General features: G+C 31.0%; 1 protein-coding gene and 1 long non-coding RNA gene across 5 annotated transcripts; one reads left to right on the top strand and one right to left on the bottom strand.

The window, feature by feature from the left end:
• Window positions 1-1,722: 1,722 nt before the first annotated feature.
• LOC148235154 (uncharacterized) lies at window positions 1,723-3,891 on the bottom strand. 3 transcript variants are annotated; one of them, XM_088186582.1, is made up of 5 exons: window positions 3,807-3,891; window positions 3,358-3,422; window positions 3,216-3,291; window positions 3,063-3,150; window positions 1,723-2,978 (listed from the first exon to the last, which is right to left on the bottom strand). In XM_088186582.1, the coding sequence occupies exons 1-5, from the start codon at window positions 3,832-3,834 to the stop codon at window positions 2,912-2,914; spliced, it is 324 nt and encodes a 107-aa protein (XP_088042708.1). In that variant the 5' UTR covers window positions 3,835-3,891; the 3' UTR covers window positions 1,723-2,911. The 3 variants fall into 3 exon arrangements, 1 of the variants encoding a protein (XP_088042708.1); XR_015809688.1 differs by having other exon boundaries at window positions 2,837-2,978; window positions 3,059-3,150; window positions 3,807-3,873; XR_015809689.1 differs by having other exon boundaries at window positions 2,837-2,978; window positions 3,059-3,150; window positions 3,677-3,814.
• A 1,780-nt stretch (window positions 3,892-5,671) lies between these two features.
• LOC148235153 (uncharacterized) lies at window positions 5,672-7,526 on the top strand. 2 transcript variants are annotated; one of them, XR_015809691.1, is made up of 5 exons: window positions 5,686-5,766; window positions 6,104-6,168; window positions 6,232-6,301; window positions 6,385-6,467; window positions 6,546-7,526. It is a non-coding gene; the product is annotated as an uncharacterized LOC148235153 (long non-coding RNA). The 2 variants fall into 2 exon arrangements; XR_015809690.1 differs by having other exon boundaries at window positions 5,672-5,766; window positions 6,385-7,526.
• Window positions 7,527-14,263: the final 6,737 nt, after the last annotated feature.

The raw sequence follows: 14,263 nt of genomic DNA, 5'->3' as shown, positions 1-14,263 counted from the left end.
TAAGGATTTAGGTGTGAATTTTGAAGAACGTTGAAAATTTAGCCAGCACAAAAAAAAATTTAGACAGGTAGACGTCAAACATATAATATCAGTTTTAGATTTGGTCTAGATATTCAATAATTTTGAGCAGCATGGAAATAGGGTAATTAAAAATGTTTTTACGAAATATTCTAGAGATCCACCAAAACAGTTTTCTTTTTATCGACTAGAATACTAAAAAACAAAGACGATATTGGGAAAGGGGGAGGGAGGGTTCTCCTCTTGAATTTGTCCAGATAAATGCGTCATATAATAAAATAAAATAAATCTTACTGAAATCGAAATATTAAAAACGACCACTAATTAGCCAACTTTCCTCCCCCTGAAAAAATGTGAGATCAGAAATTTTCGGGTTATCCTTCAGAAAAATCTTAAAAAAACAGCCTCGAATCAATCCCGAAAATATGTTTTTAAATATAGCATTTCTGTGAAATCATATCGGAATACATTTTCACCGGTTAATATGTAGGGGTCCGTTTATACATATTACTGCAGCGGTTCAATCTATATCTAATTGCCACCCGTCACTATTTTTACTAGTAAGAATATAATTTTTCTGGCAAGTGTTAAATGATTTCAACTATTCCATACGCAGTAATATATACATTCACATACTTATCATTCTTTTTTATATTGTATGCGATGTATAAATGTTACAGCAAATGTATATTTTTTAGTGAAGTCCAAATATATTTTTACCCAAACACAATCTACACGAATTAACCTAATGAAAGTTCTAAAACTAATTATAGCTTTAGAACTTTCATTAGGTCTAGTCCAAAATACAAACTAAGCCAACTCCTCTCTCGGGGGAAAATAAGTAGAAAAAGAACTACAGACAGACGTCACATTTTGCATATTGCTTCATAGTCTGTTTGCACTTTGATATTACACTATGTTTTAAAAATGTATTAGTAATCCTTACCGATATTATTACGAACTACTGATATGAAAATATTAGTCAATGTATATTCAAACCGCATGTTGGTCAATAGGAGGGCGCAAAAATAATATATATATATATAATAATAATAGCTTTTAATTAGAATTTTAAACAGTAACGTCATTGAGGAGAGGGAGTGGGGCAGCTGGTGATAATATTATGGGAATAGTAATTGCCTTAAGTCTACCATAAAATTAAACAATTACTATTTACCGTTTTGTATCATTTTTAATTACAGCAATTTATTTTATATGGATTAAAAATCTATTTTCTACATTTTTATATGTATATAAACGCAAAAAAATTTCTAATTTAGTCATTAAAAAATTATTGAATCAAAGCTAACAATATTTTTAGCAACCTTGTACATAAAAATTGCCAATGAAATATAATTTAAATCCAGAACTGAATCTCCAATGAATTGATATATTATAACTATTTCCATACTGCGAGTGTTCAGTAGTTACAATTTAAAACAAATCCAATTATTTTTCAGTGAAGGCATTGACATCTGCTTACAAAGATCGATTATTAATTTAGTTAAACTATAAATTATTCTTTCATATTTTTAAAAAAAAATAACAAATATGTTTATCTAGTTGTCAGTCTTTATATAGAGAGAAATTAAATCGAAACTATTTTTTAACTGACATCGTTATAGTGATCACATATGAATACAGCAGTTTGTTTCTAAAATTCGTAAATTAAAATAATAAAATTAATAATAATGAGACAAATGCTGTATTTTGAGCTTAGATTTATTACAGTATAGCAATAATTATTATACATAAATTACAATACTTTATACATCAATAATTAGTTCAATTTTGTTACGTCTTTATCATATTTACCATGTTCAAAGAAAGTCATCGCTATGAGTTGTCATAATATGTTGTGAAAGTTTAAGTTTAGTTTTAAATGTTTTATTGCAAATATAACATATAAATGCATATGCGTCACTATGAGTTCTCATATGCATTGATATACCACATTTTGTTTTAAGTGCTTTTCCACATTTTTCACATTCAAAGACATGAGCATCGTCATGAGAGTGCATATGTCGTGAAAGTTCGAATTTCAGTTTGTATGCTTTTCCACATTTTTCACATTCAAAGTTACGATCGTCGCTATGTGTTTTCATGTGTCGTAAAAGAATGGCTTTATTTTTTAATGCTTTTCCACATTGTTCACATTCAAAGTTACGAGCATCACTATGAGTTTTCATATGTCGTGATAGTATGGATTTAGTTTTAAATGATTTTTTACAATTTTTACATTCAAAGTCACGATCATGGCTATGAGTTTTCATATGCAATGTAAGTATTTTTTTGCTTCTTAATTCTTTTCCACATATTTCACATTCAAAGTCACTAGCCGCTATATGAATCCTTTTATGCACTAAAAGTGAATTTTTAGTTTTAAATGCTTTTCCACATGTTTCACATTCAATGTCTCGGGTATCGCTATGAACTATCATATGCTCTGATAGTCTGCTTCTAAATTTATAAGCTTTTCCACATTTGTCACATTCAAAATTACAAGTATTGTTATAACTTCTCATATGATCTGTGAGTATGTTTTTGGATTCTATTACTTTTAAATCTTTTTCATAATCGAATATAAGAGCATCACTGTGAGTTTTCATATGTTTTGAAAGACTTGATATAGTTTTGAGTGTTTTCCCACATTTGTCACAATCGAAGGCATGTGCATGAAAATGAGTTTTCATATGATTTGAACGATTTATTTTAGTTTTGAATGCTTTCCCACATTTTTCACAATCAAAGTCCCGAGCATTGCTATGTGCTATAATATGTGCTAAAAATCTACTTTTAAATTTAAATACTTTTCCACATTTTTCACAATAAAAAACCTGAGCATCGCTATGAGTTTTTATATGATTTGAAATTTCGCATTTAGTTTTGAATGTCATACTACATTTGTTACATTCACATTTATAATGCTGAGAATATGCATGTTTTTCTTTTTCTTGTTTCTAAAATTGAATTTATTTATTATCATATTTATTGTCAATATTTACATAAATTAAATTTTCAAAATATATTTTAGTAATACTTGCGTTGCCACTACGACATTTGAAATTTGCTGAGATAAAATGTCCATACCATTCATATTATTTTTAAGTATGTCTTTAACATCGTGCATTTCTGAAATAATATATAATAACCAATAAAAAAAATATACTATTTTATATTTTGTAAATATTTGTAACCTGTTTCCAACATGTCGTCTACATTGTCTATGTATGTTTTTTCACTGTTGTCATAATATTTGCATTGTTCAAGAAACTAAAAATAAAACAGTATTTCAAATCATAAACGGGTTTTACGTGCTACATATCATATTTCATTTACCTCAACTTTACATTCAATATTTTTAGCAGAAGGAAATGTTTCTTTATCATTTTCAATATCAGCTTCTGTAAAAAAATTTTTTTAAATAATATATAATTTATGTTTCTTACTATTAAAATGAAATAAAAACACAATATGAATCAACAACGATTAACTGAAGGCTTGTGAAATAAACGTTATATAAATGTAACGAAGGTAAACTTATAAAATTGTATAATTTGCTTGCTCTTATTTTGATTTTAAAGTTTTTTTGCGATATTCCACTCTTTCGTTTCAAGTGAAAACATTTGACGTGCTGCAAGATATATTTTAAACTTACGTAGTCACCGCATAATCCTCCATTGCACAATTAATATTGAATAGTTAATCGAAGGTTTCAGAAGTAGTTTAAGCGAATTGTGTCACCAAGGAAACACAATTGAAAATAATAAGATGGATTGACATATTACCGGTTTTAAAAAAGTCTGGTAACGCCATTAAAACACCCAACGTTGACAGCTAGACGTCAAACCAATAAGATCTTAGTTTTGGTCCAAATATTAAATAATTTTGAGCAGTATGAAAATTAAAAATTATAAATATAAATTTTAATTTAAATTACACCTAGTAAAATAGTGTTACATTTATTAGCTAAAACCAAAATAACGTTGTGTTTTTGATTTAAATATTAGTTCTTTTAAATAACTCTGAAAATATAAACCTGAAAATTTTTAATTGTTTAATAAGCCTTAAAAATCCCCAAAATATGCCTTACCATTATTTATAAAAATACACTATCGTTCATTAAACTCTATGTTATTATCCGTTTTTGTATCCCTGCGCCTTTATTTTCGTCGGGATACGATTCGGTGAGCTCTGTCAGAAAGTTGTATGTCGCTGAAACTACTGAAGAGTTTTGTCGACAATGAAACTATTCTCGAGGAATTCAAGTTTTGGGTTCCAGAACGTGTTCGAGAATTAAATTGAAAATTGCAGTTAACTTTCGTATATTGTAATATTGCGTTCTGACGTATACAGTTTTTAAATGTTTTTCAATAAAATTGTATGTTTGATTAAATTTTATTTAGTTCGGAATTAGGGCGTGTTTCCGGGTTAAATATACTATTTTCGAAAAAATGTAAATATTCTTCGATTTTGTTAAATCTTCTGCCTAACCTTGTCTTTCTATTAAAGATAGTTTGTAAACCCAGTCTTTGTGACCAATTGAATTTTACCTTGAGTTTTAGAAATGAAAAATCCAGAAGCGCGTCCAATGGGATGAACTCGTAGAGCTGCAATACTAATGGATTGGGGCTCGTGCCAGTACTCGCATGGTACCGGAACGTAAGCTGAAATCCAGTGCTAGTTTTGTGCCTAAGTGCTTGTGTTGGAACTTGCACGAGGGCTTGCGCGAGTGCAGGCAGTGACTTTGAAAAGGATGCAAAGTAGTTTTAATTCTGGTCGCCTTAGCAATATATAAATACAAATTAAAATTTAAAACACAAATAGAAATAAAAATACAAATATTGTAAATTATATGTAACAACAGTGTTTTATATTGTTTTTATATAAACAAGTTATATAAAAACAAAATAATTTTGTATTAATTTACAAAAATATTCTTTATATTCGAGAACGTTGAGGCTGCCAACAACGTATTCCGTCCAAACTCTGTAACCACACAATTTAACCTAAAGCCTAACACAGCGATGATGATGTCAACTAAGTGTTGCAATGTTTGTGTCTAAAAATGTGTCAATCCGTTTTTATGTATTTTTTCTCATTGTTGTTTATTTCCTTAAAAAAAAACGTTTTTTTAGTTGTCCGGTATTTTGCACCAGATTCTGGAGTAAAAGTAAAACTTCCAATCAGTTGCTAGTGAAACTACAAACATATTGACAAACTATTTAATGTAAGTTATCAAAACTAAGATGACCAGACGTCCTCATTTGAGAAGGATTGTCTTCCTCAAAAACATTGTTCTCCTTTGTCCTCCTTGAACAAAAATGTTCAAAATGCCTTTTTTTTTAGTTCCCGTAGCAATTTCTCCTTCTCAAAAAAATTCAAAGATGGCATTTGAACAATTTTTTTTGAAATGATTTTTATTGTTTTCAGTTTCCGCAGCAACCTGTCCTCCTTTATTCTCTTTGGACAAAGATTTCCGTGATAACTATTTTTTTAGAGCCCATAGTAATTTGTCCTTTCTTGTCCTTGAACAAAAGTTTCCAAAATGGGCATTTTTATGGGATGGCGTAATAGATAGAATATGCAAAGGCTTAAGTTTCGGTTGCATGAAAATGGTCACACTATGCTCAAAATAATTTATTATTAGGACCAAAAAGCAAATTCACTATAAAATAGGAAGCAGCAATTGTGACATCTGTCAACGACGAGTTGTTGAAATGGCCTTTCCACAGATTTTCAAAACCGGTATTATGTCAATCCACTTTATTATTTTTAATTTTAAAACACACCATGTTTGTTTACATGAAATATGTACATCAGCGTACGAAATGTAATAGTAAGATGCTTCTCTTTTGCTTTTCAGTTACCATAACAAAAATAAACCAAAAATAATTTCTTTGTGTATAGATTTTTAGAAACAATACATCGAGTTTATATTAGTACGAAATGAATAACAAACATTTTTTTTATTATTGTGTGACATTTATTTCGAACGTTTTTTATTATATATTCTTGGCTTTTCTTTTGTAGTAAGTCATTTAAATTAGATGTTACTTTTGTATATTAAACTTCATCTTTACAGAACCTGATATTGATAACTATAAGGAAACATTTGATTCTGTTGACACAATTATATGTAAAGTTGAGGTAAATGGATTTTCATATGTACTACATTTTCTGTGACATTTAAAAAAAATGTTTTTTTTCTAGTTGGAAGATGTAAACTGCAAAAATGACAGTAGTGAAGAAATAGATAATGTAGACGACATGTTAGAAATAGGTTAGGCATATACATACATACATATGTATATGTAAATATACTATTTAAATATGCTTAAAATATTGATTGTCATATGCTTTCAGAAATGCACGATGTTAAAGATAAAATACGTAAAATTGGTACATTTGATGTGGATATTTTATCTAATGTTGAAAAAACAACGCAAGTAATAATTTAACATATTTCGATTTATTTGCATCCGAATATTTGCAATTTATCTAAGGAATAAAATTTAAAATTTTAGAAACAAGATAAAGAAGAATGTGACAGTGTTAAATATGTTACTGTTGATATGCATTGTGACTCTTGTAAAAACAAATGCAACAGTTGTGGAGCAGCACTTAAATTTAAAAACAAACTTCAAAGCGATGCTTGTAAGTTTGAGTGTGATAATTGTAGAATATATTTCAAATTTAAATGTAGACTTTCAACACATGAGCACACTCATGCCAGTGTTCATGGCTTTAAATGTGAAAAATGTGGAAAAGCTTTTAAAAAGAAATTCATACTTTCACGACATATTAAAACTCACAATGATTCTCATAACTTTGAATGTGGAAAGTGTGGAAATGCATACAAATTTAAATTTGAACTTTTACAGCATATGAACACCCATACCGATGTTCGTAACTTTGAATGTGAAAAATGTGGTAAAGCATTCAAAACTAGAAGAAAACTTTCAGTCCATATGATAACACATAGCGATGCTCGGGACTTTGGTTGTGATACATGTGGAAGAGCATTCAAATATAAAAATGTACTTATGGTGCATATGTATACACATGATGACAGTCGTGGCTTTAAATGTGAAATATGTGGAAAAGCATTTAAAACTAAAAGCATTCTTTTAGCACATAAAATAACTCATAACAGTACTCGTAACATTGAATGTGATAATTGTGGAAAATTATTTAAAAGTAAATCCATACTTTCACGACATATGAAAACTCATGATGGTGCTCGTAAGTTTGCATGTAAAAAATGTGGAAAAGCATACACATTTAAATTGGATCTTTCGTTACATATGCACACTCATAACAATGTTCGTGATTTTAAATGTGAGAAATGTGCAAAAGCATTCAAGTTTAAAAAGGGACTTAAATCGCATGTTCAAACTCATGACGATGCTCGTGACTTTGAATGTGAAAAATGTGGTAAGACGTTCAAAACAAAAGGTGTTATCTCATCACATTTGCAAAATGTGCATAGCGATGCTTGTGAAAAATGTGGAAAAGCATTTAAAAAAAAATGGAGTGTTAAAAAGCATATAAAAACTCATAATGATGTATCTGTTTTTGTATGTCTGAAATGTAATAAATCCTTTACAACTAAACTAATTCTTTCTCAACATATTATGGAAATACATAATATGTGTGCCTGTAAATTTGTTTGTGATAAGTAAGTTATTAATAATTATATTTTTGTAATTTATAGATTAGAATTCTGTTTTATAGCAATAAATTCATATTGTTTAATGACTATTAATAGGAATATTTTGGTTTATGAATTTTTTGTTCCATTACCCACTGTCAACCAGTCGCTATCGACTGTACTTTCTATAGTCTTAAATGGGTGTTTACGCACATGGTCGTCAGGTTGCCCGAGCGACCAGGCGGTCGCCGCAACCAATAGAAGCAGGGGTTTGAATGGATGCTTTTACACGAGTGACTTTTGTGTAAAAGAAAGCTTAATTTGAAAAAATGAAATAAAGTGACATAATACTAGTTTTGAAAAAGTGCGATAACGACATTGCAGCAATTTGACAGATATATGTCAAAACTAAGTGGATTAGATTTTTTGTACAAATATGAAATAATTTTGAACATTGTGAATATGTAGGAATTAAAAATGTTTATAATGTGTATAAATGTAATATGTAATTGAAACATTATTATGTAATTCAGTTATAAATTAATATATTTTCTTTGTAATAATTTTTCTGGAAAATTTATTTCTAATTCAATTTTGTGCTTCTACAGGCAGTGGCGTAGCTAGGGGGGAGGGGGGCAGACTGCCCGGACGATACTTCTGGCCGGTCATAAAAGATATACAGTACCTGGCCATATTATTAGACCCAGTGTTTTATGTAAAGGCAGACAGCTCAATTATGTTTCAACTCGATTTTTATTATCTATGATCTTGTTATTTAATTTTACTGACATTACTAGGAAGTAATTTGCATACTTGCAGTCCCACTACATATGTCAACAAATATTGGTACTTCTGATATTTCTTCTTCAATATCAATACAAGATTGCTAATGCAATTGGATTTTCGAGAAGTTCTGTGAAGAATATCAAGAAAAATAAAGACTCTGGGGTCACTGTAGATCCAAGAAGAAGGGGTTCTTGTAGAAGGCGTCGCATTACAACCCTTAGGAATGACAGTAAGATTTGCGGTATTTGTGTTGAAAATCGAAAATTATCAGTTCGCTTATTGACCAAAAAACATAACATATGAAGGGATAATAGTTTCACAGCGAACTGTAAGGCGTCGATTGGTAGAATTGGAGTTGGACGAGAGTAAGCCGGCCCGAAAATCAAAACTCACTTCGACAATGATTAAGAAGCGTCTTGCATGGGCTCATAAATACAAGAATTTCCCTGTTGAGGATTGGAAATAGGTAATAGGGTTGTTTTGATCGCAACTAAGTATGTTACGAATAAAACAATCCCTCTTTAAAGCGTATTTTTTATTTGAAGGTATGCTTCTCACATGAAGCTGTGTTTCAATTTTTGATGGAGAAATCAAAATTTGCGTAACAAAGGTCAGGCTTAAAACACATACCAGAATGTATTTTTGTCACTGTTAGGCACCCAACTTGTGATCATGATTTGGTGAGTAATTTCTGGGAAAGGAACAGGCCGTTTTTAGATAGTCGAGAAGGCGATGCGTCAAGACCAATACAAAAAGGTATTTGAGACACGCCTTATACTACAACTCGAAGAATAGTTTCCTGGAAGCGAGGAACCGAACACGATGGTGCTCCTTGTCATAAAATTGTATCAATTGTTCAGGTACCTTTTGGCAAAGTTTTTTATTGCAAGTGCTTCTTATAGGCGAAGAAAAATTTGCATTTCAAAAGTCCAAATAATTTATTGCCTTTTAGCAAGTCTTTGTGAGTAATTTCGACGTATTCCTAAGGAGTGGTCCCCGACACTTAAATATAATTATAAAATCATTTTAAAATAATATAAATATAAAACCTAAGCAATAACCTAATGATACAATAAGGTTCATAACTTGTTTAGTCATGTAAATAATAAATAAGATAACAATCATACGAATTAAAAAACAAGATAAAATATTTTTAAAGCTATCCTTAGTTAACTAAAATGGCAATCTTATACTTATTTATTTAAAAGTAAAATGTTGTGATTATTTTTGTCAAAGGGCTTATTACAATCAGTACAGAAGCAACTTACATATTTATAAATATTTTTTAAAAATATTTCTCAATATGTAGTTAAATTTTGGTCAGCAACATTTTCACTCACTTTGGTTAGCAGATTAACCCAATAGCAAGAGCTCGAAACATATAAACGAGTGCAATTAAACGTAGCGAGGTTTCAAAATTAAACTGTGGCTCGTTGGGCAACAAACAACTGTGCGAGCAGACATCAATTATGTCACCTTTCATCACTGTGCGCCATTGTGATCGATTCGCTACAATCGAATGCAACTCGAGAATGCAACTGAAACGATACTGACACAGTCGCAGAACCTTTAACTGAATTATGCTAATTCGTCGTGACTTTAGTTAACTAATTGGCCATTAAGCAGTCAGTCGGCATTAATCATGACATGTGCTGGATTAAAAATCAAAAGTGATGATGAGCAGAAATTGCAGAATTACCTTTAATGGTTGCTAAATTGGCAACGTGTAGCAACTTGATGTATATGAGCTGTTTTATGTATAAAAAACGATTAGACGTTTTATACAGCGAAGAGGCATTTGAGAGCTTTGAGGTCGAGCATATATGTATAAAAGGTTTAGAATAATTGCAAGAAATGTAAGGGATGTATCAAAGACGAATGCGATATATTATTAAGGATAATAAAAGTACAGGAGCTTTTGGCAAGAATGCCATATTCAAGCGAAGTGTTGATATTCATCACGATAAAAACGTTTTCAAGGGCCGTAAAGACCTCGAGAGTGACGAGAGAGATGGGCAGCCTATCACATTGACCACCGATGAAAATATGAAAAAATAAGGATATTGTGCTTAGTAGTCGCTAATAAGAAAAATTACTAGAGATATTGGTATTTCATTGGGTTCGTGCGTAGCAATTTTGACTAAAATTTTAGGTATTATACAACTATACAAAAAAATGTTCCGTACTGTTAATTTTTCAACAAAAACAGCATAGTAAAGAAATTTTTAAGGATTTTTTTTAATAAAGTCGCCGATGACCCAGCATTACCACAACGCCTCATAACAGGTAAAGAATCATGGATGTATGGCTATGACATCGAAACAAACGTCCAATCGTTTCAATGAAAGCACCAAGAAGAGCTAAGATCAAAAAGCATTTCAAGTTCGATCGATTGTGAATATATTACTTACCATTTTATTTTATTTTAATGGTATAATGATATATAAATCCTACAATAAATACACCTTGTAGTTTTACGTCGTTTATGTGAGACAATTCGAAGAAAACGATTAGAATTGTATGCAACAACAACTCTTGACTAATACCACGATAACGCACCGTTTCCCACTTTAATATTGACTCGTGAATTTTTAGCCAAAAATGACAACGTCCTGATGCCGCATCGGCGTCTTGACCAGATATGGCCCGCTGTATTTTTCTTATTTCACAGATAAAGAGGACATGGAAAGAACAACGTTTTGCAACCATAGAGAAGATGAAGCCAAAATCACTGAGTAAAGGAAAGACTATACCAATTTGTACATTCCACAAATGTTTTGGGATTCGAAGAAAAACCAGCATTAGTGTAATACATTTACCAATTTATATGATAAAAATGAAAGTGAAAAGCTACTGTTTTTTTCTATTCACAACTTTGTGTAAATATTTTACTAGTTCTATAGTTTTGAATGATCCTGTACTCTGGGCCAAGGAAGTGCAAGTTACTTCAACAAAAAATCAATGGCGGTTTGTCAAATATCTGATTTAATAAGCGATTTCAGTTCATCGCCGAATTTTTAAGGGTCTTCTCGATGTCAGAACAATTCTTTTGTGCGGTACAATGCATGCCAAACGTGTTAATTTAAGTTAAACTTTCTAAAAATATAAATATGTTACAACAATTGATATTCTGGATGTTATTTAGATAGATAGAGAGTGGATCATTCGTTCCGTGTCTGCGTCGAAAAATCTCCAAATGTTACGATTGAAGTGGTAGTGCTTATTTTCTCCTTATACTTGGGCATCTGTGTCGATTCGTGTGTGCGATTCAATGGTACCGAGTTCAGGGATAAGCTCTCGGAACTAAAATGGAAAGGCAAGAAATAAGTGGGAGGTAAGAAGAATAAGTAGTATATGATGATACGTGAGAAGTTAAATAGGAGAAGATCTACGACTTATCTGTTTAGCTCTTTACTGACCAGTCATGTGTGATTTTGCTGGTATTATTAACCAGTTCTTAAATAATAAGATGGTTGTAACGCTGTAGGTGCATTGCTATTTTGTGCTTCCGCGAACCGTCTTCATAAAAATACTCGTATAGGACCGCAAAAAATCCTGTTTTAAAAGCGTTTATTGCATTGAAAAGGAAATTTTAGCGCTTTATTTCTGGTCAATTGCCTTTAAAGTTTCTTTCGGATGGCCCCGTTTGAATGCCGTTGTTTGTATACATTAGAGTCTCCAATTCGAGTAATCGAGTACTCGATACTCGAGTATTTTTGTCTATTTTTCAAGTACTTGATAATCGAGTATTTTGAAAATTACTCGATTAATACTCGAAATTAAAAAAATTTAAAATATTTCAGAAACAAAAATAACTTTAACTCGGTCCGGTAAAGGTTAACGTCTTGCTTTTATTTGGCGTTTATGCCCGAAGTCCCGAGTTAGAGCGGTTACTATCAGGTATAATTTTTTCATAGTTCCATAGTTGCATAGTTCCGGTCGTCGGCTATGTTAGTGGGTACGACGGAGAAATTTCTTTTGTGTTTTCTGTTCGACAGTCCCGACTTATCTAATTTATGGCAATGAACAATATGAAATATCAACAAAAAAATTTTTTTAGGTTTTATGACTATGCAGTTGTAGCGTAAAGTGTTGTAAATTGTTTATACTGATCTCTCAGCTTAAAATATAAATCAAAACAATTGTGTGTTTTAAAGGCATTTAAAGTAAAGTCAGTTCTTTGCGAACCGTTTAGCTCTAGAGTGAAAGGGATTCACCCAAATACATCTTCGAAGGTTATAGATTTAAATTCGTCGCATTAATCAGAAGAAGTTGAATATTGTATGTTGTTAAGAAAAAAAATCTAGTCAAGAAGAATTACAAAATGCTATTTTGGCAATAGTCGAAGGAAATAAGAGAAAAGCAGAGAAGGGAATGAAAGAAGAGAACATAAAAAAAAAGTTCAAAAAATTTTATATCTATAAAAAGCGAACAGATATAAATTAGAAGCCTTATCCAACGCGTTAATGACAATAAGACCAACATCAACAGCAACGGAAAGGGTTTTTTCCATAACGGGAATAATAAAACCAAAGGTTAGCAGTAATATTAAATTCGAGACACTTTTTGCATTATTGTTTTTAAAAAGTATGTTTGTGAAGTTAAAATAATTGTAAAAAATAACATACTAATTATTTTATTTATTTATATATATATGCACGAATTTGAATAATAGCTATTTTGGTACATTTGGTAAATACTCGAAAGTACTCGAGTACTCGAGTATTTTAAAATTTTAATATTCGATACTCGAGTAGTTGATGGTTCGAGTAATTGGAGACTCTAGTATACATGTGTGTGGGAGCAAAAAATCAATTAGTGTGGATTGTACGATTTAATTACAACATTTTACATTTATATTGCCATTCATAATTAGGTTATAAGCATATGTCATTAATAAAGAGCAGAGGACCCAAATTGGATACTTGCGGTACTCCAGAACGAGCGAACGAGTACTATAACACATACTGGCGACGCCTACTGAAGTAACGTTTAAAAGTCGGTATAGACTACGTAGACCTGAACTTCAGAATCAAGGGACTTAGTCACTGCCTTCAAGATGGATTGTGACCGTGGAACGACGCGGACGAAAACCATGTTGTTGGTCCACTAAAACTTGTTTTTAAATATATTTGTAAAAATATTAAGCGGTGAAAGGTCTAATGTTTTCGATACTCGATTTAACGCCATTTTAATAAATTTTGGGGATTTACGTACATTTTTAAAAATCAGGATACTATGAAGTTTTAGTGACAAATTGAAAATATATTGAAGAAGAAGCCTAATAGCTTTTCAATATGTACTGAGAACAAACAATTTCAATCCAAATTGAGAGAAAAATGATTTAATAAATTAACTGCTTAAAAGGCCGACTAGATTGAGTAAAAAATAATTTGTTTTATTATTCTAGCATCTAAAATATATTTCTCATGTATTTAATCTATTGAAATTGAAGTGATGAGCCAAAGCCTGAAGCGCGTTTTGCCCGGTTAGAAACTAAAAGTATTTTTAGAAGCTTTTTGCTTCATTGTGTTGCTAAGACGTTGGTTTTGTCTCTACTACTAATGACAGAAATAACTATAAGAAATACAAGGAAAGTATCTGAAACAAATGTTTTTTATAGTTTTTGGTCATGAACATGATCCGAAACCCAATTCCGAAGCATCGTCCTTATTAGCGCTCATTACATGCGCTGTTATGTCGTTTTTGGAGAACCGTAGCAGTTGTGGACACACATTTGATAGTTTATTGTCCGCTGTGACCCACATAACAATACGATTTACATACAAACATTGCGGACGTTAA

The sequence above is a fragment of the Plectrocnemia conspersa genome, unplaced genomic scaffold, assembly GCF_051122295.1.
Source record: "Plectrocnemia conspersa isolate PC_06_02 unplaced genomic scaffold, ASM5112229v1 ptg000005l, whole genome shotgun sequence".
Lineage (NCBI taxonomy): Eukaryota > Metazoa > Arthropoda > Insecta > Trichoptera > Polycentropodidae > Plectrocnemia > Plectrocnemia conspersa.
Note: the sequence above shows the minus strand (reverse complement) of the source record. Positions and strands in the feature narration are given on the sequence as shown.

Bases quoted from the DNA above. Each gene is read 5' to 3' on its own strand.
- LOC148235154 (XM_088186582.1), bottom strand. From the start codon at position 3,834: ATGGCGTTACCAGACTTTTTTAAAACCG. The intron at 3,151-3,215 runs GTTACAAATATT...ATATTATTTCAG, and splicing joins AGACGACATGTTGGAAACAG to AAATGCACGATGTTAAAGAC. The intron at 2,979-3,062 runs GCAAGTATTACT...ATTCAATTTTAG, and splicing joins TCAAATGTCGTAGTGGCAAC to AAACAAGAAAAAGAAAAACA.